A 22,344-nucleotide genomic window follows, 5' to 3' on the forward strand; every position below is an offset into this window, starting at 1 on the left:
GCATAAAACAAAGGCTTTTTTTATCTCTGCTCCTAAGATGTTTATTTTAAAGGTCCACTGCTGAGGGGAAGGGCAAGGAGAGGACATAATATTTTACTTTTCATGGCATTCCCTCCTACAATATTTGACCTTTTTTCTTACTATGTGCATTTGTTACTTTTATCATTTTTTCAAAATCACTTTTTTGTTTGTTTGTTTTTTAGAGACAGGGTCTCCCTCTGTCACCCAGGTTGGAGTACGGTGGCACAATCCTAGCTCACTGCAGCCTTGAATTCCTGGACTCAAGCGATGGACCTCAGCCTCCTGAGTAGCTGGGACTAAGGCACTCACCACCATGCTTGGTCGGCTAATTTTTTAAAAAATAGATATAGAGTCTCACTATGTTCCCCAGGCTGGTAAACTCCTGGCCTCAGGCAATCCTCCCGCCTCAGCCTCCCAAGTAACTGGGACTACAGGCTCATACCACCATGCCCAGCTAATTTTTTTAAGGAGATAAAGTCTCACTGTGTTCCCCAGGCTGGTCTCCAACTCCTGGCCTCAAGCGATCCTCCTTCTTTGGCCTCCCAAAGTGCTGGGATTATAGGCATGAGCTATGGTGCCCAGCCCAAAGCTAGTTTTAGAAAGTATTTTGAGGATTCCCACTTCTGTAACATTTTTTCCTTTAAATCTCTGTTTAAATATTAAGTTGGCAGAGATCAAGGCGGGCTGATCTGCTACCTTTCTATTTAAACAGAGATTTACAAATTGAAGGAGTTGAGTGACCTATGCATGTATCTGGAGTAAGAGTGTTATTCAGGAAAACAAGAGCACTTCACCTTCACTTTCTAACCTCTTATCCTGGTTTATGACTATCTGAGATATTACAACTATGCTTAGCATTGTTTATTCCCTATTTCCCCTGAATAAGCTCTATAACAGGGTTTTTTTTTTTTTTCTTTTTCACTGCTGTATCCCTAGTACCTATAATAGTGCCTAGTACACAGTAAATGCTCAATAAACAACTACAAGGATTTTCAAGAAATCCTTTTAGCTAAGTGACAAAGATTTACACAGCCCCATAGATCCAGGACCAGAAACAAAGAAGCCTGGGCCTGAGTAAATCAGGAATTAAGGAAAATGTACACATTAATAAAAATCTACCTCTCCTCGTTTATATTCTGTGCAATTAGCTGTCTACCCATTCATAATATTGTAAACATAGACAAATTCTGAGATGGGTACAGTAGCTTATGCCTATAATCCCAGCACTTTGGGAGGCCAAGGTGGGAGGATCACTTGAGACCAGGCGTTCAAGAACAACCTGGGCAACATAGCGAAACCTTGTCTCTATATTTTTAAAAATAAAAAGAAGAAATTTTGTTCATCAAAATATTATTTGTGGCCGGGCGCAGTGGCTCATGCCTGTAATCCCAGCACTTTGGGAGGCCGAGGCAGGTGGATCACCTGAGGTCAGGAGTTCGAGACCATCCTGACCAATATGGTGAAACCCCATCTCTACTAAAAATACAAAAATTAGCTGGGCATGGTGGCATGCACCTGTAGTCCCAGCTACTCAGGAAGCTGAGACAGGAGAATTTTTTACTTGAACCCAGGTGGCGAGATGGCAGTGAGTCGAGATAGAGCCGCTGTACTCCAGCCTGGGCAACAGAGCAAGACTCCATCTCAAAAAACAAATAAATTAATTAATTAAATAAAGATTATTTGTATCCAGAAGGCTGTGTACAAATGTCTAACCCCCGGGGGAAGCAGTTCCTTACTAAGTTAAGTAAGTTATTGGTAAATCTTAAAAATGGCATTTCTATTATTTTTGAGTACATAAAAAAAAGAAAGGCTCTGATCAAGAGGTTATTAAATATGGGAAGACCAAAAGAAGTTAGTTATTACAAGATATCATGGAATGTTGCAAAAATCATGGAGTTTTGAGGAGCCTTAAACATTTTTGGGTACAACCATCAATCTGATGTTTGAATACCCTTAATAACACCTTCAGTCTAGGCCTCAGCACTCCACTGACACCTTCCTCAGAGGGTTCAATAAGGGGAAACTGTTTCCTTATAATGAGCAGAAATATTTTGTCCTTTAACCTACACTTACTTACCAGCTCTCAATCTTCTCCCGTAGCCATACCCTCAATCAATCTAAGCTCTTTTCACATGACTTTTCACTACATGAAGATGTCAAACACATGCTTGGATAAGTCATTTTTTTCCAGGCTAAACATGTCTCACATCCCTCCCACATTACTTATATGATATGGCTTTGAATGTCTCAACACCCTGAGACTGTCCCCCACACAAGCTTCAGCTTGTCTACATCCCTTTTAAAACCTCACAACTGGGTGGGCCCAGTGGCTCATGCTTGTAATCCCAGCACTTTGGAAGACCAAGGTGGGAGGATTGCTTGAAGCCAGGAGTTTGAGACCAGCCTGGGTAACAAAGCAAGATCCTACCTCTAAAAAAAATAATTTTTTAAAAAATTAGCTGGGCATTGTGGTGCATGCCTGTAGTCACAGCTAGGAGGCTGAGATGGACTGCTTGCTTGAGCCCATGAGTTTGAGGTTACAGTTAGCTATGATCATACCACTGCACTCGAGCCTGGGTGACTGAGTGAGACCTTGTCTCTTAAAAACAAAAACAAAAACCTGACAACCAGAAATAAAAAGAATTCCCTAGGTGCCGCCTGACACACAGAGAAAGGGATAGAAGTCTCCATTATTGAACTGTGAACACTCTGCTCCCATTACTACACGCTATAGTCTGTATAGAAGGATGCCTGTAGCAAAGACCACACTTCTCTCAACTGGTAAAAAGCCACAGGGCAGGTAGGGGGTGAAGGGATCTTTGAATTAGTAATTTCCCACCTTTCACCATTATGTACATTATTTCATTATTTCCAAGATAGCCTCCATATTTTGAAAGTTGTTTTATCTCTTTAATTCTATTTACTAAAAAATAATTAATCGATTTTCCTATTTCTATTCATTAAAAACAAAGGCATACTGAGGCAACAGTATAAACCAGTGTCACCAGACTGAGCAGCCTGAATTCTACCTGAAAGCAAACGTGACTTTTAGTAAGCCTATGTAGTCTTTCATCCAGTAAAGGTACAACTGCCTTCTGGCTTTTTGAAATACTAAAAATAGCTTCTGCATCCCCATTTTTACCTCCAAAAAATCCTTTAGGGACTCTCTGGCCTAATGACCTAATTTCCTTTTCACTGAACGCCCTGTTGTTCTTAGAAGTTATGAAAGAGGCTAGGCACTAAGACGGCAATGTTACATAGTGACACTAGGGGGCAGACTATTTAGGCAGAAGGTTTTCATTAACTCTGTTCCAGTGCCAAAAAGGTTCCCTCTATGGAAGCTACTGACTAGTCCAGGTGGATGAGCTTCTTTCCTATCTTCTTTTTAAAAAATACATTTTTTAAAAATGCATCACAATTAACATTTGAGAATTCATTTCTTCCATTTCTTTTCCCTTTTCTTTTCTCCACAAAATAGCAAATCTTTATTTTTTTTCTTTTTTTTTGAGACGGAGTTTCACTCTTGTTGCCCAGGCTGGAGTGCAATGGCGTGCTCCCGGCTCACTGCAACCTCCATCTCCCGGGTTCAAGCGATTCTCCTGCCTCAGCCTCCTGAGTAGCTGGGACTACAGGCGCCTGCCACCACACCTGGCTAATTTTTGTATTTTTAGTAGAGATGGGGTTTCACCATGTTGGCCAGGCTGGTCTTGAACTTCTGACCTCATGTGATCCACCCGCCTTGGCCTCCCAAAGTGCTGGGATTATAGATGTGAGCCACTGCACCCGGCCAAATAGCAGATTTTTTATTGTCATCAGTTTCTTCAATTTGTGCAAGGACGAAAGTCTATAAACTTACTAGTGACCGAAGCGGCAGTGCAGGGCGGCAAGATTCAGAGCGGCGTATCTCAAGCTCCGGCCATAGCCCTCTTCCCCATTACTTTTGCTTTCGGCTCCGGTAAGAATCAGACGATCAAAATAATGGAGGAGACTGTGTGTTGAACTGAAAACATCTTGGACACGGAGGTTGTTTAAGTAGCTGAGATAATGCTAAAACAAGAAATAATCAATGTATTTTAAATGCTGTAAATATCTCTGGTGTAAGACAACTGCAGAGAGTTCCACTGGCTACAAACACTAGTGTATCCCATACCCTTCTAATAAGATGGTCACAGTTTAGCTTAATCTTCTCCCTAGAGGCAGAATAAAACAGCTTCAAGACACATTCCCCCTAGAGGGAGTCCACAAATTAAAAATGGGAGTTCCATTAGTATTTGTGTCAGTTTTATCTCAAATATACTCCACTATGCCACTGGTTACATGAGTGATAGATGAGAATACTGGGCCTTACCTAGTTCAAATACTGAGGAAAACTGAGAGTTGAGAACTGAAGATTCTAAAACCTGAATTCATATACAAATTATAAAATTAAGTTTTTTAATGTACAAGTTAAAACACACTGAGACTTACTAGTTTACTAAGTTAATTATTTTCATTTATTTTTTAATCACTGAAACTTCCCTAACAGGCAGATCTCAGTTACTAGGAAGCAAAATAGATATATTTCTACACGCAAAGTCAGATGGAAAATCCAAATACTATTTAAGAAAATTTTCCGAGTAAAAAATCCATTAAGGAATGGAATTATTAGAACTTTAAAAATAAACACTGCAAAAGAAGAGAAAGGAAAAGAGTTTTTCAGCCTCAAAACTGTCATTTAGGCTGGGCGCGATGGCTCATGCCTGTAATCCCAGCACTTTGGGAGGCCGAGGAGGGTGGATCACCTGAGGTCAGGAGTTTGAGACCAGCCTGGCCAACATGGTGAAACCCCGTCTCTACTAAGAATACAAAAAATTAGCTGAGCATGGTGGCGCGTGCCTGTAGTCCCAGCTACTCGAGAGGCTGAGGTTGCAGTGAGCCAATATCGCACCACTGCACTCTAGCCTGGGCAACAAGAGCGAAGCTCAGTCTCCAAAACAAACAAACAAACACTGTTTTTTGCATTAGTCTAGTATATTATCTCCAGTCCAAACTTTACAACATCAGGGAGATGATGACTGAAAGAGAACATCAACAGTTAGAAGAAATCGCCTATGGCCCGGGGAGGGAGGGAGGAGCTTTGCAACCTATACCGAGTTGTTTGCCTACCAAGAACATGATTTCCTTCAAGAACCTGGGCCAATGGGCTGATTCTCATTTGCACAGCTACTCAATATAAAAAGTAGCCTTGGCCAGGCGCAGTGGCTCACGCCTGTAATCCCAACACTTTGGGAGGCCGAGGCGGGCAGATCATGAGGTCAGGAGATCAAGACCATCCTGGCCAACATGGTGAAACCCCATCTCTACTAAAAATACAAAAATTAGCTGGGCGTGGTGGCACGTGCCTGAATCCCAGCTACTCGGGAGGCTGAGGCAGGAGAATCACTCGAACCAGGGAATCGGAGGTTGCAGTGAGGCAAGATCGTGCCACTGCACTCCAGCCTGGCAACAGAGTAAGACTGTTTCCAAAAACAAACGAACAAAAAAAGTAGCCTTGTCATTCCTTTCCAACACAGGAACAAATTCTGGGAAAGACTTACCGCTTCAGCAAAATCAGGATTAAATTTCAACAAATTGTTTAATTCCTTCTGCAAGGAAGCTGGAGTGAGGGCCTTAGTCTCATCATTCTTTAGCAAAGAAGCCTGAAATTTAAAAATGGTAACTCAGTAGAAAGAAAGGGTCAATAAACATATTAAAAGATATACTAACTAGTATCACCTGATTATTTTCTTTTCTACAGGGGCCCCTTCAGGCTCTGGCCCCTCATCTCGCCAGCCTTGGCTGGCCTTCCCTCACTCTAGGTAACACTGAAGGTGGACCCTGCCACATACTCTCCTCTTGACCATATACAACACTATTTCCTCTTCCAGAAACACCAAGCCTCCCACCCATCGCTCCCCAGCCATATACTACCCAAAGGTGAGCAAACCGACGCCCACGCCTAGCTTATCCTCTGGGCCACCTGCTTCTGTCACCTTCTAGATGAAGGTGAGATCCTATAAGCCCCTCCATGCTCCCATAAGCCCTCTGCACTTACCCTTCCTGTAGCACTATCAAACTATAGTAAAATTACCAATCTGACCCCACCCCAGACTGTAAGCTCCTTCCAGGCAGGTAACATGTTTGCTTCTTGCATTTCCAGTGTCTGTATGGGGCCTTATGGGAGCCAGGTGCCTTGCCCCAGCCCTACTTATTTGTTTCATATGGATGATATCAGCAACAATTATATAAAATATGTAGAAAGTTAGCTACAAATTAAATGTTTACATTTAAATGGGTTATAGACACTTAACTCCAATTTTCCCTAGATGAGTTTTTCTATAAGTAAAGTAATTTCTAAGGGCAGGGTGTGGTGGTTGATACCTGTAATCCCAACACTTTGGGAGGCAGAGGCTGAGGCAGGAGTATTGCTTGAGCCCAGGAGTTCAAGAACAACCTGGGCAATATACTGAGACCTCATCTCTATTTAAAAATAATAATTTCTTTAAAAAATATTTTTTTAAAGTAAAAATAATTTCTAATTCCATTGTTAATTTATGTCATTATAGAAAATTATTGGCCAGGCGTGGTGGCTCACACTTGTACTCCCAGCACTTTGGGAGGCCGAGGTGGGCAGATCATGAGGTCAGGAGTTGGAGACCAGCCTGGCCAACATAGTGAAACCCTGTCTCTACTAAAGATACAAAACATTAGCTGGGTGTGGTGGCACACACTTGTAATCCTAGCTACTCGGGAGGCTGAGGGAGGAGAATCACTTGAACCTGGGAGGCAGAGGTTACAGTGAGCCAAAATCACGCCACTGCACTCCAGCCTGGGTGACAGGGCAAGACTCAGTCTCAAAAAAAAAAAAAAAAAATTATTATGTAGGTATGGTATGGGGAAAAATTATTCCAAAAATATGGAAAACCTACAGAAGAAAACAAAAATCTTCTGCAATCTCACTACCCAGAAATAACACTAGTAATACTTTAGTGTATATTATCCTAGTCTTTGTTCTGTATGTGTGTATATATGTTACATATCATATTCTGATTTTGTTAAAAATATGTGTGTATACACATTATATAAATTTACAATATACTCTGTATTGTAAACATATATTGTGTATACACATTATATTTTTAACAAAATCACAATATATGTTTATAATACAGGGTGTATTCCAAATTTATATAACGTACCTATACACATTATACTTTTAACAAAATCAGAATATGATATGTAACTTTATTTCCTGTTCTTTTCATTTTATATTGTAAACTTTGTCTCATCGTCAAATATGATTTCTTTTTTTTTTCTTTTTTTTTTTTTTTTGAGACAGAGTCTTGCTCTGTCGCCAAGGCTGGAGTGCAGTGGAACAATCTTGGCTCACTGCAACCTCCACCTCTCAGGTTCAAGCGATTCTCCTGCCTCAACATCCCAAGTAGCTGGGATTACAAGCATCCACCATCACATCTGGCTAATTTTTTGTATTTTCAGTAGAGACAGTGCTTCTCCATGTTGGCCAGGCTGGTCTCAAACTCCTGACCTCAGGTGATCCACCTGCCTCTGCCTCCCAAAGTGCTGGGATTATAGGCATGAGCCACTGTGTCCAGCCTGAAAATATGATTTCTAAACCAAAACCAAAATCTAAACTTTCACTGTCATATTTATTGTAAATACTTTTTCCCATAGTATTGGAGCCCAAGAACACCTTTGTTATTTGCCTTTTAATTTTTTAATTTTAATTTAATTTCTTTTTGAGAAGGAGTCTTGCTCTATCGCCCAGGCTGAAGTGCAGTGGCGAAATCTTGGCTCACCGCAAACTCCGCCTCATGGGTTCAAGCGATTCTTCTGCTTCAGCCTCCCAAGTAGCTGGGACTACAGGCACACGCCACCACATCAGCTAATTTTTGTGTTTTAATAGAGACAGGGTTTCACCATGTTGGTCAGGCTGGTCTCGAACTCCTGACCTCAAATGATCCACCCACCTTGGCCTTCCAAATTGCTGGGATTACAGGCGTGAGCCAACACACCCATCCTGTTTGCCTGTTACTTATGTTAAAACAAGTCCTGACATAGAGATGCTTTCAATTTTCATTCTGAAAATCAAATTATCTTCTCCTACATGTTTTCTTCCACAGTTTTTTTTTTTTTTTTTTCCCAGATGGAGTGTCGTTCTTGTGGCCCAGGCTGGAGTGCAGTGGTGTGATCTCGGCTCACTGCAACCTCGCTTCCCAGGTTCAAGCGATTCTCCTGCCTCAGCCTCTGAAGTACTCCACAGCTTTTATGTTAGAAAGCTCTGGCCAGGCGCAGTGGCTCACGCCTGTAATCCCAGCACTTTGGGACCCCGAGGTGGGCAGATCACCTGAGGTCAGGTGTTTGAGACCAGCCTGCCCAACATGGCAAAACCCCATCTCTACTAAAAATACAAAAAATTAGGCAGGTGTGGTGGCAGGCACCTCTAATCCCACCTACTCAGGAGGCTGAGGCAGGAGAACAGCTTGAACCCGGGAGGCAGAGGTTGCAGTGAGCTGAGATCACCACCGCACTCCAGCCTGGGCAACAAAAGCAAAACTCCGTCTCAAAAAAAAAAACAAAACCAACAATGTGTAGCTCATTCTAGCCTAATTACCTAACTAAAGCTGTAAATATTTACGTTTAACCCTGTAATCCATCTGTAATATACTGAGGTACAAGGTAAGGTAAGGAAGGATCCAGCTGTACTTTTTCCTTACAGTTAACCAATCATGTAGATAGGTTTTTCTAATCTGTTTGAAATTCATCTGCAGAGGTAATTCCGTAAATTTTTTTTTTTTTTTTTTGAGACGGAGTCTCACTTTGTCACCCAGGCCAGAGTGCAGTAGCGCAATCTTGGCTCACTGAAACCTCCGCTCACCGCAACCTCCACCTCCCGGGTTCAAGCGATTCTCCTGCCTCAGCCTCCCGAGTAGCTGAGATTACAGACAGGCGTCACCACACCCGGCTAATTTTTGTGTGTTTCTTTTTTTTAGCAGAAACAGGGTTTCACCATGTTGGTCAGGCTGCTCTCAAACACCTGACCTTGTGATCCACCTGCCTTAGCCTCCCAAAGTGCTGGGATTACAGGCGTGAGCCACCGTGCCCAGCCTCCGTCACTTTTGTCTAGATATAAACATTACATCTTTCTGCAGAAAGCTCATAACAAAATTAGGGAAAACTAGAAAAATAGAGCAAAAACTAAAAATTCTATGCTGAAAATAACACAGAAAAATGTTCAGGTTATGTTTCCAAGAAAACGAAAAAATATGGCTGAAAAGCATCCATAAGAAATGTTTGGGCTGGGCATGGTGGCTCACACCTGTAATCCCAGCACTTTGGGAGGCAGAGGTGGCGGTGAGCTGAGATTATGCCACTGCACTCCAGCCTCAGTGACAGAGTGAGACTCCATCTCAAAAAAAAGAAACAAAAAAGAAATGTTTGGGGCACGGTGGTTCATGTCTGTAATCCCAGCGCTTTGGGAAGCCAAGGCAGGTGGATCACCTTAGATCGAGAGTTCAAGACCAGCCTGGCCAACGTGGTGAAACCCCATCTCTACTAAAGATACAAAAATTAGCTAAGTGTGGTGGTGCACGCCTATAATCCCAGCTACTTGGGAGTCTGATGCATGAGAATAGCTTTAACCCGGGAGGCAGAGGTTGCAGGGACCCGAGATTGTGCCACTGCACTCCAGCCTGGGCAATGCTCTAGCCTGGGCAACAGAGTGAGACTCTGTCTCAAAAACAACAAAAAAAGAGAGAAGTGTTTGGAGCAAAGTGTATTAATATCTGCAACTGGAAATATATATCAAAAAATAAGATGAAATGGTGGCCAGATAGAGAGTGGTTAGATAAGTAATAAATAGAACAAAAATATTAATTGTAGAATCAAGGTAATAGGTATGGGTAATTACCATACACTGCTTTTCAGGCTCTCTTTATGTTTGCAAATGTCTATAATAAAATGTTGAGAGAAGGGTTAAATCACAGGGTTTTAGGCTGTTAGTCACATACCATTACTAAATGAAACCTGGATTATAACTTTAACAGAAAAATAAAATCACACACAAAATAGGAAGGGGCACAGAGCTACAAGTGCTTCGTTAGTGAGGCAGAGGGGACCAAGACTAAAGGCTGACACAGACTGACCAACAAACCTATGCACATAATGGGCCTATGCCACGACACACATCACAGGACTAGACACATCCCAGGACTCGAAGAGAAGTTCATGATAAATTACAGAATTCACATACCTGTTGAGAAAGAAAAAATTCTGCTTGTTTTTGGGACAGAGGCCCACTGCAAGATACCTCCTCTTCTCTGGAAAAAATAAAAAAACAAAAAAAGAATTACACAAAAGTGAAAATGATAACATTTATAAAATCAAATGGATTCTTGTATCGAAACAGTTCAAAAAATTTAATTCTCTCCTCAGAACTAGGAAAGAAAAACTTAAAAAGTGATGTTGAGATCAAGGCACAGAGCCCAGAAAGAAGCCCTGGCATGCATGCCAAGACCATTTGACAGGGAAAGGACAGCCTTTCCCACCAATGATGCTGGGAAAACTGCACATCCACATGCAAAAGCATGAAGGTGGATCCTTATCTAATACCATACTCAAAAATTAACTCACAAGGACTCAAAGACCTCAATGTGAGGCCAAAAACTGTAAAACTCTTAGAAGATCTTCCTTCCATCTGCTAGTAATAAAAAATAAATGATACATTTTTAAATTAAAAAAATTTAAAACTCTTAGAAGAAAACATCAAGGAGGCCAAGCGCGGTGGCTCATGCCTGTAATCCCAGCACTTTGGGAGGCCAAGGCAGGTGGATCACAAGGTCAAGAGATCAAGACCATCCTGACCAACATGGTGAAAACCTGTCTCTACTAAAATACAAAAAATTAGCCAGGCGTGGTGGTGAGTGCCTGTAGTCCCAGCTACTCAGGAGGCTGAGGCAGGAAAATTGTTTGAACCCGGGAGGCGGAGGTTGCAGTGAGCCGAGATCACACCTGCACTCCAGCCTAGCGGCAGAGCAAGACTCCATCTCAAAAAGAAAAGATCACAAAAAGAAAAAAATTGAAATTTTCCTTTAAAAAAGAACTAAGAAATATATGTAAGTACATCCTATAAAATAAAAAGGTTCTCTAACAAAGTAATTTCTTTTTAGACAAAGAATTATAATCATTAGTTAGATTTAAATTTAAAGAATACATTTCTTCAATTTTCATGATGAAATTCAGTTTACCAAACATGCACGATTTTCTGAAACCATATACCTTTATAGAAAATATATTGGATTATACATAAATGACTTCTTAGAATAAGATAAAAACAAAAAGATGGAGTTAGACCTAAATTAATCAAGTTAATTTAAGAGAAAACCAACCCAAATAAGAAAAGTCTGAATTTTAACATTTCTGCAGAAGTGACACTTTGCTACTTTAAGCATATAAAGTAGCTAGAAAAAGGATTACACTGTAGCCTAGAAGCATTTCTGAGGGGAACTAACTAAAAGAGAAAGTAGAGAATAATAATAGTTAACATTTCTAGGCACAGTTCTGAATACTTTATATGAATTTATCATTTAATTCTGACAACCCTCTGGGGAAGTGGTATGAGCCCCATTTTGCAGATAAAGAGCTCAAAGCACAGAAAGGGTGAGTAACTTGCCCAAGGTCTCACAGACCAAAGGCAGAGGAGCAACAGGCAAACCTGGGGATCTGACTGTAGAGCCAGACTCTTACCCCACACTATGTTCTCTTTCCACCAGACAAGAAGCATTTATAAGGAAATGAGTTTTGGGGAGCAGTTAATGGTACTATTATCCTCTTGCTCTCAATATATGCTGAACAAATCATTTAACAGTACAAAAACTACTCGTAGAAAGTGTGATAAGCATTCCCCATTTATAAACAATGTCACTCCCTGCCACCCTGGGGATTACAGTAGCCTAACAGCCTGCAGTGCAGTAAATAATAAGCTCCCAGGAAATGATAAGGTCCCCTGACCACCTCCTTAGGGCAGGTGGGGCTTACTTCTCTCAGAGCTCTGGACAGTGTATCTGTTTACTTGTCAGCCTTCCTCACCAGATCACAGGCTCTTTGACACCAGGGAATATGAAACACATACATATTTTTTGCCTGCAAGTACAAGTAGTTTATTCGGAAGCAATCCCAGATAACAGTAGTTGGGGAAGGGGAAGTAAAACAGCAAAAGGAAGGACAGTTAATACAAAGTGTATTACTGGGCCAGTTACCAGTATGGGTGATGGACTATATATTGATTCATCCAACATCCAGGTACAGAACACATTCTATGAGTCAGGCACTCTACTAAACACTGGGGAAATGTAATGAAACAAGACAGAGAAGGGTCTCAGTTCTCAAGGGGTGAAGAGGCAGGGGAAACAGATAAGCAAGCAAGCAAGTAAATTAAGAAGGTTACTTAGTGATGAGAGGTATAGAGGAATAAAGAAATAGAAAGTATGTGGGGCCAAGTGCGGTGGCTCACGCCTGTAATCCCAGCACTTTGGGAGGCCAAGGCAGGTGGATCACCTGAGGTCAGAAGTTTGAGACCAGCCTGGCCAACGCAGTGAAACCCCATCTCTACTAAAAATACAAAAATATTAGTGGGTGTGGTGGTGGGCGCCTGTAATCCCAGCTACTTGGGAGGCGGAGGCAGGAGAATCGCTTGAACCCAGGAGGTGGCGGATGCAGTGAGTCAAGATCATGCCATTGCACTCTAGGCTGGGCGACAGTGAGACTCAATCTCAAAAAAAAAATAAAAATAAAGTATTTGGAATAGGGGCTACCTCGTGGTCAGGGAGGCCTGTCTGAGGAAAGTTAAGCTGCGATCTGAATGGTGAAAGGGAGCACATGAGGTGAAAAGCCAGGGAACGGCATTCTAGGCAACCTGAGGCAGAAACTGATTGGAGTAGTCAAGAAACTGAAGGATAAAGTCAGAGCAGTCACTATGCTGAGAGTGAAGGAGAAAGTAAAGAGAAAGAGGTCAGGGAAGTTCATCAGACCAGGTTATATAGGCACTGAGGCCATGGTAAGCTCAGACTCCTCTCTAAGTTCCAAAGGGTTTAGGCAGAAAAGTGCTGGGATCTGATTAATATTCTTAGGGGCTTCCCCAGATGCTGCCTGAAGAACAGATGTAGGGAGACAGGAGTTAAGTCAAGGAGAAAAGTGATGCTAGTGCAGATTTGGTCAGTAGATTTGGTGGAAATTCGGTGCTTAGACTCCAGGGGTAGCAGTTGCCATGAGATAAGTGAACAAGTTCCAAACACAGCAGGGAGGAACGACTGACCGGATCTGCTGAGGGACTGGGGTGAAGGACAGGGAGGAATCAAGGATACTACTGCATTTTGGGCTTGACCAACTAAGTGAGTAACTTCTTTACAACAGCTTCCTTAGAGGCTAGACCTCAGAAGGCATTCAATAAATTTTCGCTGAATTAATCAATTGTTACTTCACTTTGATGTAACGGACAATACCAGTCAGGGACCCAGCAGAAAGCAAAGAACACATTCCAATTGAGTAGTCTGAGAAGAGTTTAACAAAGATCAATTTACAAAAGTAGGGGAAAGGACAGAGAAGTCATAAGAGACAATACAGTCCCCAGGACTGATAACAGTGGGGTACCTTTCACCTGGGGCCTGCAAACACTTGCTCCTAGTCACTGAACCCCCTGAAGGAGTGCAGAAAGAGCAACCTGACAGAAGCTGTGACCCTACAGCCAGCCCCCCAGGACCCCCAAGAAAGGGAGCCAATGAATCCACACTCCACCTCATTCTCCCTGGCCCTTGGGATTTCCTGCCAGTGCCTCCCATTGGCTAATCACAAGTCAGAGGGCAAGGGACCCACTGGTGCAGCCCTTATCAGTTAACTTCCCAGATCTGGAAGGGTAAAAAGGGCATAAGTCAGCATGTGAACTCTAAATGAACAAGGACTTATTGCACTTGAAATTATACTATTTCACAGGAAAAGGATCCCGGTCAGAAAAGCCAAATTACCTTACAGATACATCAAGTTCTTCTTTTTCCATTTTTCTTTCACCCTCATCTCTACTGGTCAGTTCCATATCAGCATCCTCCACTGTCTTTTTCTCACCATTCTGGAAGTACTGCTGAAGGGCAGTGTACAGTTTAAACACTTGGCTGAAAGAAAGCTTACTGTAGGCCAAGATCATGTGACGCAGAAACAAACCTACAAAATAAGACCAGAGACAAGGGGAAAGCATTAACTGACATCCAGGCTACACAATGGCAATTCCACAATGGCAATGACTGTTTGCTGCAATTCTTCCTTCAGAAGAATAAGACACCTGCAGTTGCCATTCCCTCCTCCTGGAATGTTCTTCCCCAGTCCTTTACAAAGCTGGTTTCTTCTTATACAGGGCACAATCTACCCACCCCACCTCCACCTGAAGGCTTCCATTTTACTTTCTTCATGGCTGTTACACTATCTGAAATGATATTTATGTGTTTACTTTTATCAACTGGCTCCCCCAACCAGAGGTAATCTCCATAAGAGGAAATTCCATGTCTATCTTATACGTCCAGAGCCTGGCACATAGGAAGAGATAGAGAAATAGCTCACGCTGAATAACATAAAAATTACCATGCAAAAAAGCCAGAGGGATAGAGCATGGGATAAAGCTAATAGAAAAGCATCAAAGAAACACCACGTATGCCCTCACTTTGCATACTATATCAATAATGTATTTTTACTTACCTCTCTTCATAAGTCTGGGCTGGTGACCCTCACTTACAGATGGACCATGCAGGCAAGTGATCCAGAGGACTGTGAGAAAGAGCTGGGAACCCCTAAAAACCCCAGGACCAGGCTCTGACTCTTACTATTGTAGACAAAACAGAAGGTGCTTTTCCACAGTTAATGATTTAAATATAGATCAAAACAGTAAGGCAATAAATACAAACTGCAACACCTCCAACATCTCCACTGTGTCTGTTCACAGATGTAGCAGAGCAATGATAGACATGACTTAGAAAGCTGCTCACTTCAATGAAAATACTCTCTGCTCTTCTTAGAAGAGTTTCATACCTACTACACTTGTTTTGTGAACCTCTGGTTCAGTTCCAGAGAAAGAATCTGAAAGGTCATCAAAAAACTGTTCCATATCCTTCAACTCGCCTTCAGCCATCAGTTTGATTCTGAATGAGAAAATCGAGGTGCATATTTTAGAAAGGCCCTTTGAACAACTTCTCATGTTTCATATTCTTCAATTATCTCAAATAATGTATTTTACAGGCAATTCAGAGATTTGTATAAAATGGTGGCTCATAAAACAAACTTCATAATTCAAAATGTTACTCCCGTATTTCCGAAAAGTATCATTGTTGTTTTCTTGATCATAAAATTTGTCAAACTATCACATCAACCAATAAACATTCAATTATCTGCAATGACTAAAAAGAATAAGATGGATCTATAAAGAATAATAAAATTTGGGGAAAAAAAGCTATAAAACAGTATGTTTAATGTTACCCATTTTTCAGCCAGGTGCGGTTGCTCACACTTGTAATCCCAGCACTTTGCGAGGTGGAAGCGGACGGATTGCTTGAGCCCAGGAGTTCAAGACCAGCCTAGGCAACACAGCAAAATCCCATCTCTACTAAAAATACAAAAAATTAGCCAGGTTTGGTGGTGTATGCTTGTAGTCCCAGCTACTTGGGAGTCCGAGGTGGGAAGATCACCTGAGCTCAGGAAGTCCAGGCTGCGGTGAGCCCTGATTGCGCCATTGTACTCCAGCCTGGGCAACAGAGTGAGACCCTGTCTCCAAAAAAAAAGCTATCCATTTTTCAACAAAAAAGAATTAAGTAAAGGTTCTTGGGAAAACAACCTAGAATAATAAAGGTATCTTTTTAAAAGAATTAACTGCCACATACCCTTTTGTGATTTTCATCTACCTTGACACCTTTTCATAAATAAAGAAGAAAATGAAGTTTACCTGATCTGCACTGAATTAGCCAGCTGTGGACAAGATTCTTCAATTAACTTGTAAAGTTTTGACAGTGTAATATCTGGACCCTGTGTAAAGCAGAGATAGGGAGGTATGGATTTTAAAGAGCTGGAGACTGATAAAGAATTCCAAAGATAAATTCATTTATCAACCCCTCTGCTTTAATAATCACTCCAAATATGCAAATAAGGATTTTTCTATCTACCTAAAACACTAAAGTAATACTTCACATTTGCATACCATTTTTGTCTAGTCAGTGGAATGGTCTAAAATAGAAAAAAAGCATAGGATTTACAGTCTAAGGATCCACTGTTCCTTCCTTCTTAGCTTTGTAATCATGGCAAAATTGTGACCTCTGAGTCCTAGTTTCCTTCATCAGTAAAATGGAGATAATAATATCTCCCTTGTTTTTGGCAAAGATTAAATAAGATAATACAAAGTGCTTTGTAAACTGGAAAACACTATACAAATACTATTTTTCACAAACACAATCTCATTTGATCGTCTCCCAAACCTTGTAAGGTAGGCAGACATACTATGTGCTGAAGTCTATAAAGAGTACCACGAGAAGCCGGGCACAGTGGCTCCTGCCTATAATCCCAACATTTTGGGAGGCCAAGGTCGGCAGATCACCTGAGGCCAGGAGTTCAAGACCAGCCTGGCCAACATGGCAAAACCCCGTCTCTACTAAAAACACAAAAATTAGCCAGGCATGGTGGCACACACCTGTAGTCCCAGCTACTCAGGAGGCTGAGGCGGGAGAATGGCTTGAACCCGGGAGGTGAAGATTGCAGTGAGCCAAGATCACACCATTGCACTCCAGCCTGGGTGACAGAGCAAGACTCAGTCTCCAGTAAAAAAAAAAAAAAAAGAGTACCACAAGGAACAAAGAGTATGCAACCTCAGCTACCAAGAAGATTACAGTCTAGCTGAGATTTAAAACTAAACTTAGAATCTTTTTCAGAGAATAAGATGACTGCATATATGCCAACTTTAGATGTGGATAACCCAGCAATTGCACTTCTAGGGAAGTTATTTTGGCATACATTGTTTGAAATGAAGAAAAACTGAAAAGAGCCTGTAAGTCCAATAAAGACTTAATTTATAATACAGACTTGAATTATGTTGCTTTTCTTACTGTGAAATATAATGCAGCCATTAAAAAGACCATTCGGGGCCTGGCGCAGTGGCTCACGCCTGTTAATACCAGCGCCTTGAGAGGCTGAAGCAGGCACATTACTTGAGGTCAGGAGTTCGAGACCAGCCTGGACAACATGGTGAAATCCCATGCCCAGGCTGCTCTGGAACTCCTAGGCTCAAGTGATCCTTCCACCTTGGCCTCCCAAAGTCTAGGCACCCAGCCAAAAATTAACTAATTTAAGAAATCAAACAGTTAGTAAAGGAGTTGAGGTCTGGCTGGGATGCTACTAGATGAACTCTACGTACATTTTGATTAAAACTATACAGTAGGGGGCCAGGTGTGGTGGCTCATGCCTGTAATCCCAGCACTTTGGGAAGCTGAGGCAGGTGGATCCCTTGAACCCAGGAGTTCAAGACTAGCCTGAGCAGCATAGGGAGACCACATCTCTACCAAAATTTAAAAACTAGCCAGGCATGGTGGCAGGTGCCTGTAGTCCCAGCTACTTAGGAGACTGAGGTAGGAGGACAGCTTCAGCCCGGGAGGTGGAGGCTATGGTAAGCTATGATCGCACCACGGCACTCCGGCCCAGGTGACTGAGTGAGATCCCACCACTCTAAAAAAATTAAAAATAAAATAAATTTAAAAATAAAAAATTAAATAAAATAACTATATAGTAGTTAGCCAGGTTAAAAACCAGAAAGAATTCCAAACAGCAAAAAACAACAAGAGCAGGAAGGTGAGAGTTAAGAGACCAGAATCACTGTTTCTTTTTTTTGGAGACGGATGCCCAGGCTGGAGTGCAGTGATGTGATCTCAGCTCACTGCAACCTCCACCTCCTGGGTTCAAATGATTCTCCTGCCTCCAAATGATTCTCCTGCCTCAGCCTCCCGAGTAGCTGGGACTACAGGCGCACATCACAATGCCCAGCTAATTTTTTTGTATTTTTAGTAGAGATGGGGTTTCACCATGTTGGCCAGGCTGGTCTCGAACTCCTGACCTCAAGTGATCCACCCACCTCAGCCTCCCAAAGTGCCAGGATTACAGGTGTAATCCCACCCGGCCTTTTACTTACCAAAATTTTAGTATTATAACGTTAATAATGGAGGGAAATGCATTTATAATAATAGCAAACGTGGCTAGCCCTGGGAGCTACAAGTTATAAAGACATCCCTTTTATTTAACTGGGTAAGTCTCTTAACCATGGTGCCCTCTTCCCATTCCCCTCACCCACAAATACAAGTGATAAATTTTTTTTAAAATCCTTTATAAACTATACTAAGGAATATAAATGCAACTCTAGATACTAATTTTATTAGGTTTATCTTTTAAGAGCCCATAATATGGAGGCCCAGGAACCCAGATCTGTTTCTGCCATCACTGTTACTCAACAGACAATGCTTATCCATCAAGGCACAGCTTCACACTTTCTGTAAGAAACCCTCGGGCCGGGCGCGGTGGCTCACACCTGTAATCCCAGCACTTTGGGAGGCCGAGGCGGATGGCTCACGAGATCCGGAGATCGAGACCATCCTAGCTAACACGGTGAAACCCCATCTCTACTAAAAATCCAAAAAATTAGCCGGGCATGGTGGCGGGAGCCTATAGTCCTTGCTGCTCGGGAGGCTGAGGCAGGAGAATGGCGTGAACCCGGGAGGCGGAGCCTGAAGTGAGCCGAGATCGTGCCACTGCACTCTGGCCTGGGTGACAGAGCGAGACTCCATCTCAAAAAAAAAAAAAAATCCTCTCTATTCACCTGAGTGCGCTCATCCACCTCTATCGCATTTCATTCATTTTACAAAAAACTACTCAGGCATTCTAGGAGGCTTTGGGGATGTACCAGTAAACAAAAACAGGACTAAGTGCTGAGCTCGTGGAGGTTACCGTCTAATGGGGGAGAAGGCCATTAATCACGTAATTATGAATATAAATGGAAAAATCACAACTGATATAGAGGAAGGTATATGCCATACGTGAACACACTAAAACGAAAATACTAGTAATATTGAGCATTTACTACATGCTAGTAACAGTTTCTACTATTGTTCCCATTTTACAGAGAGAAAACTGAGACTCAAATGAATTAAGGAACTTAATTATCTGAGCTAGACCTGTGTCTACAAAATGAAATAACACATGACGGCCGGGCGCAGTGGCTCACGCCTGTAATCCCAATACTCTGGGAGACCAGACGGCAGGATCCCTTGAGTCCAGGAGTTCAAGACCAGCCTGGGTAACATGGCAAAATCCCGTCTCTACAAAAAATACAAAAAAATTAGCTGGGCGTAGTGACCTGCGCCTGTACTCCCAGCTACTTGGGAGGCTGAGGTGGGAGGATCACTTGAGCCTGAGAGGTCGAGGCTGCAGTGAGCCGTGATCACACTACTGCACTCCAGCCTGGGCGACAAAGCGAGACCCTGTCTCAAAAAAATAATAATTTAAAACAAATTTTAAGTGAAGTGCTTAGCACACAGTTAAATATTCAATCAGTGCTCGTCCTTGGCTTTATGCCTTTTTTTTTTTTTTGAAACGGAGTCTTGCACTGTCGCCCAAGCTGGAGTGCAGTGGCGTGATCTCAGCTCACTGCAACCTCCGCCTCCCAGGTTCTAGCGATTCTCCTGCCTCAGCCTCCCGAGTAGGTGAAATTACAGGTGCCTGCCACCATATCTAGCTAATTTTTTGTGTTTTTAGTAGAGACGGGGGTTCACTACGTTGGTCAGGCTGGTCTCGAACTCCTGACCTCGTGATCCACCCGCCTTGCCCTCCCAAAGTGCTGAGATTACAGGCGTGAGCCACCGCGCCCGGCCCGGTTTTATGGCATTTTTACTGTTTATTACGGTCCTCTAGGATAGGGAGCCTGTATGACTTATCCCTGTGTCTCCAACGCTCTATCGTATAGCCCCATTTTAAAGAAGATACAGGATCTGAGACTCTAACTCTCAGCTAATAAATACTGGAGCCAGACATGAACTTGCAAAAAAAAAAAAATGCATGTAAAGCGCCTGGCCCACCGTAAACGCTCAGTACGTGTTAGCTACCGGTAGTAGCTATCTTTATTTCTTCACGTTCCTCTAGGCAGGGAGAGTATCTGATGGACACGCGTGTCCCCAAGCCCAGGGTTCCGCAGAGCAGATGCTCAGTAAAAATTTGCTGCACGAGCAGGAGCCAGCGGGCGCCTCTCACCTGCAGCAGGGGCAAGAGCAGCTGGTTGAGCCTCCGCCGCTCCATGAGGCTGACGGCGCCCTCGCCTGTGCGGCTCATCTCGTTCAGCAGCACCAGCACCGCGATCTTGTACGGCGTCACCCAGTCCTTGATGCCGAACACATTGGCGTGCACCACCCCATTGGTCATCATGGGATTGAAGTACAGGCTCTCGTGGACGCTGGCCATGGCGGCCCGAGACTAAGTCTCGGGCCCGCGGCACCCTGCCTCCAGTTTTCACAAGGCACAACACTACCGGGTCCACATCTCCGCCCGCCCTCACAGTATCCCAGGAAACAGACATCTGCGTGCTCGCGGCATGTTGTTAACCAATCAGAGCAGTCTGTCACAGCACATGGGAGAGCGACAGCCAGTCAGAATGTACAAGAGTGCGGGGAGGGGTGCACCAAAAGACTGACTCCCTACAGAAACTTTGGCCGAGTGGGAGCAGGTTCCCAGGCTACGTGGACAGGGACCGGATGGGAGGGGAAGTCGATGCTTGGGGTCGGGGCTGAAGGGACTGAGGAGCTCCCAAAGTGGTTTTGTTGTTGGTGGTGGTTGTTGTTGGTGATGGTGGTGGTGGTTGTCGTTGTTGTTGTTTGAGACGATATCTCGCTATGTTACCAAGACTGGAGGGCAGTGGTTATTCGTAGGCGCCCTCAAAGAGCACCGCACCCTCCCAAATCCTGGGCTCGAGCGATCCTCCCGCCTCACCTTCCCGAGAAGCTGGGACTACAGGCAGCGCGCCTGGCTTGTTCATGTAATTTGAAAATAGTTCAAATTGAATGTTTAAATGATTGTGTTTAAAAGTAACGAAATTAAATTTGCACCCTTAAAGTATGTATTTAATTCATTATGTTACTTTTAAACTCAAATGTTTAGGAGTTTCATTTAACTCTGTCTTTTTAAAGATAGGAACGTGAGATTTTTCTTCAGCGTTTCACAAATGCCATTTGCAGACAGCCAGATCAGGTTGCCAGTGGTCACGTATCCTTACATGAAATAGAAGATTAGCAATATCACCTCCTTGTGCTGAGTCAGTTTCCTACCTAATAAACTACAAAATCTATACTCTGCATTTCAAAGCCCTCCAAAAGCAATCCCCAGCCAATATTTTGAACCTGATTTTTCACAATTCCCCTTCCGTTCATCTGTACCTCTCCCAAGACACTTAGTTCTCTATACCCTGAATTATTATTAATGATCTGGTATCCCTATTAGTCTTTATGTCCCTTGAAAGAAAAGCCACATACCATTCAACTTTGGCTACCCACATGCACACACTGTGCCTTGTGCCTTTTTGTTTTGTTTTGCTTTGTTTTGAGACGGAGTCTCCTCTGTCGCCCAGACTGGAGTGCAGTGGCGCGATCTCTGCTCACTGCAAGCTCCACCTTCCTGGTTCACGCCATTCTCCTGCTTCAGCCTCCCGAGTAGCTGGGACTACAGGCACCCGCCACCACGCCTGTCTAATTTTTTGTATTTTTAGTAGAGACGGGGTGTCACCGTGTTAGCCAGGATGGTCTCGATCTCCTGACCTCGTGATCCGCCCGCCTCGGCCTCCCAAAGTGCTGGAATTACAGGCGTGAGCCACCGCGCCCGGCCTGCCTTGTGCCCATTTTTATGTTTGTTTAAATTACACTTTCTCTCTCTCTCATTCTGCCACCCAGGCTGGACTGCAGTGGCACGCTCACGGCTCACTGTAACCGCAGCCTCCAGTTAAAGTAGGTAATTAGACATGAGCAGGGCAGGAGACCCCTTCGCCCTCAGGAATGCCAGGCTCAAGCAATCCTTCCACCTCAGCCTCATGAGTAGTCAAGAATACAAGCTTGCGCCACCAGGCATGGCTAATTTTTTTTTTCCCCAAGATGGAGTCTTGCTCTGTTGCCCAGTCTGGAGTACAGTGGCTCGATCTTGGCTCACTACAACCTCTGCCTCCCGGGTTCAAGCAATTCTCTTGCC

The 22,344-nt window shown here is 43.1% G+C and overlaps 1 protein-coding gene across 6 annotated transcripts in view; it reads right to left on the reverse strand.

The window, feature by feature from the left end:
• Nucleotides 1-20,778, reverse strand: part of ANAPC5 (anaphase promoting complex subunit 5) — a 44,044-nt gene extending 23,266 nt beyond the window's left edge. For 2 of the 6 annotated variants that reach the window (XM_054443912.2, XM_054443911.2), the window contains exons 1-7: nucleotides 20,368-20,778; nucleotides 16,034-16,113; nucleotides 15,127-15,236; nucleotides 14,076-14,268; nucleotides 10,310-10,376; nucleotides 5,598-5,699; nucleotides 3,878-4,068 (exon numbers count right to left, since the gene is read on the reverse strand). In XM_054443912.2, coding sequence (XP_054299887.1) covers nucleotides 3,878-4,068; nucleotides 5,598-5,699; nucleotides 10,310-10,376; nucleotides 14,076-14,268; nucleotides 15,127-15,236; nucleotides 16,034-16,113; nucleotides 20,368-20,574 — 950 coding nt within the window. In that variant the 5' untranslated portion in view covers nucleotides 20,575-20,778. Of the gene's footprint in view, nucleotides 1-3,877; nucleotides 4,069-5,597; nucleotides 5,700-10,309; nucleotides 10,377-14,075; nucleotides 14,269-14,796; nucleotides 15,237-16,033; nucleotides 16,114-20,367 lie in introns of those variants that run through there. The other 4 variants (XM_054443915.2, XM_054443914.2, XM_054443913.2 and 1 more) reach the window with 3 other exon arrangements.
• Between the last annotated feature and the right edge of the window lie 1,566 nt (nucleotides 20,779-22,344).

The sequence above is a fragment of the Pongo pygmaeus genome, chromosome 10, assembly GCF_028885625.2.
Source record: "Pongo pygmaeus isolate AG05252 chromosome 10, NHGRI_mPonPyg2-v2.0_pri, whole genome shotgun sequence".
Classification (NCBI taxonomy): Eukaryota; Metazoa; Chordata; class Mammalia; order Primates; family Hominidae; genus Pongo; species Pongo pygmaeus.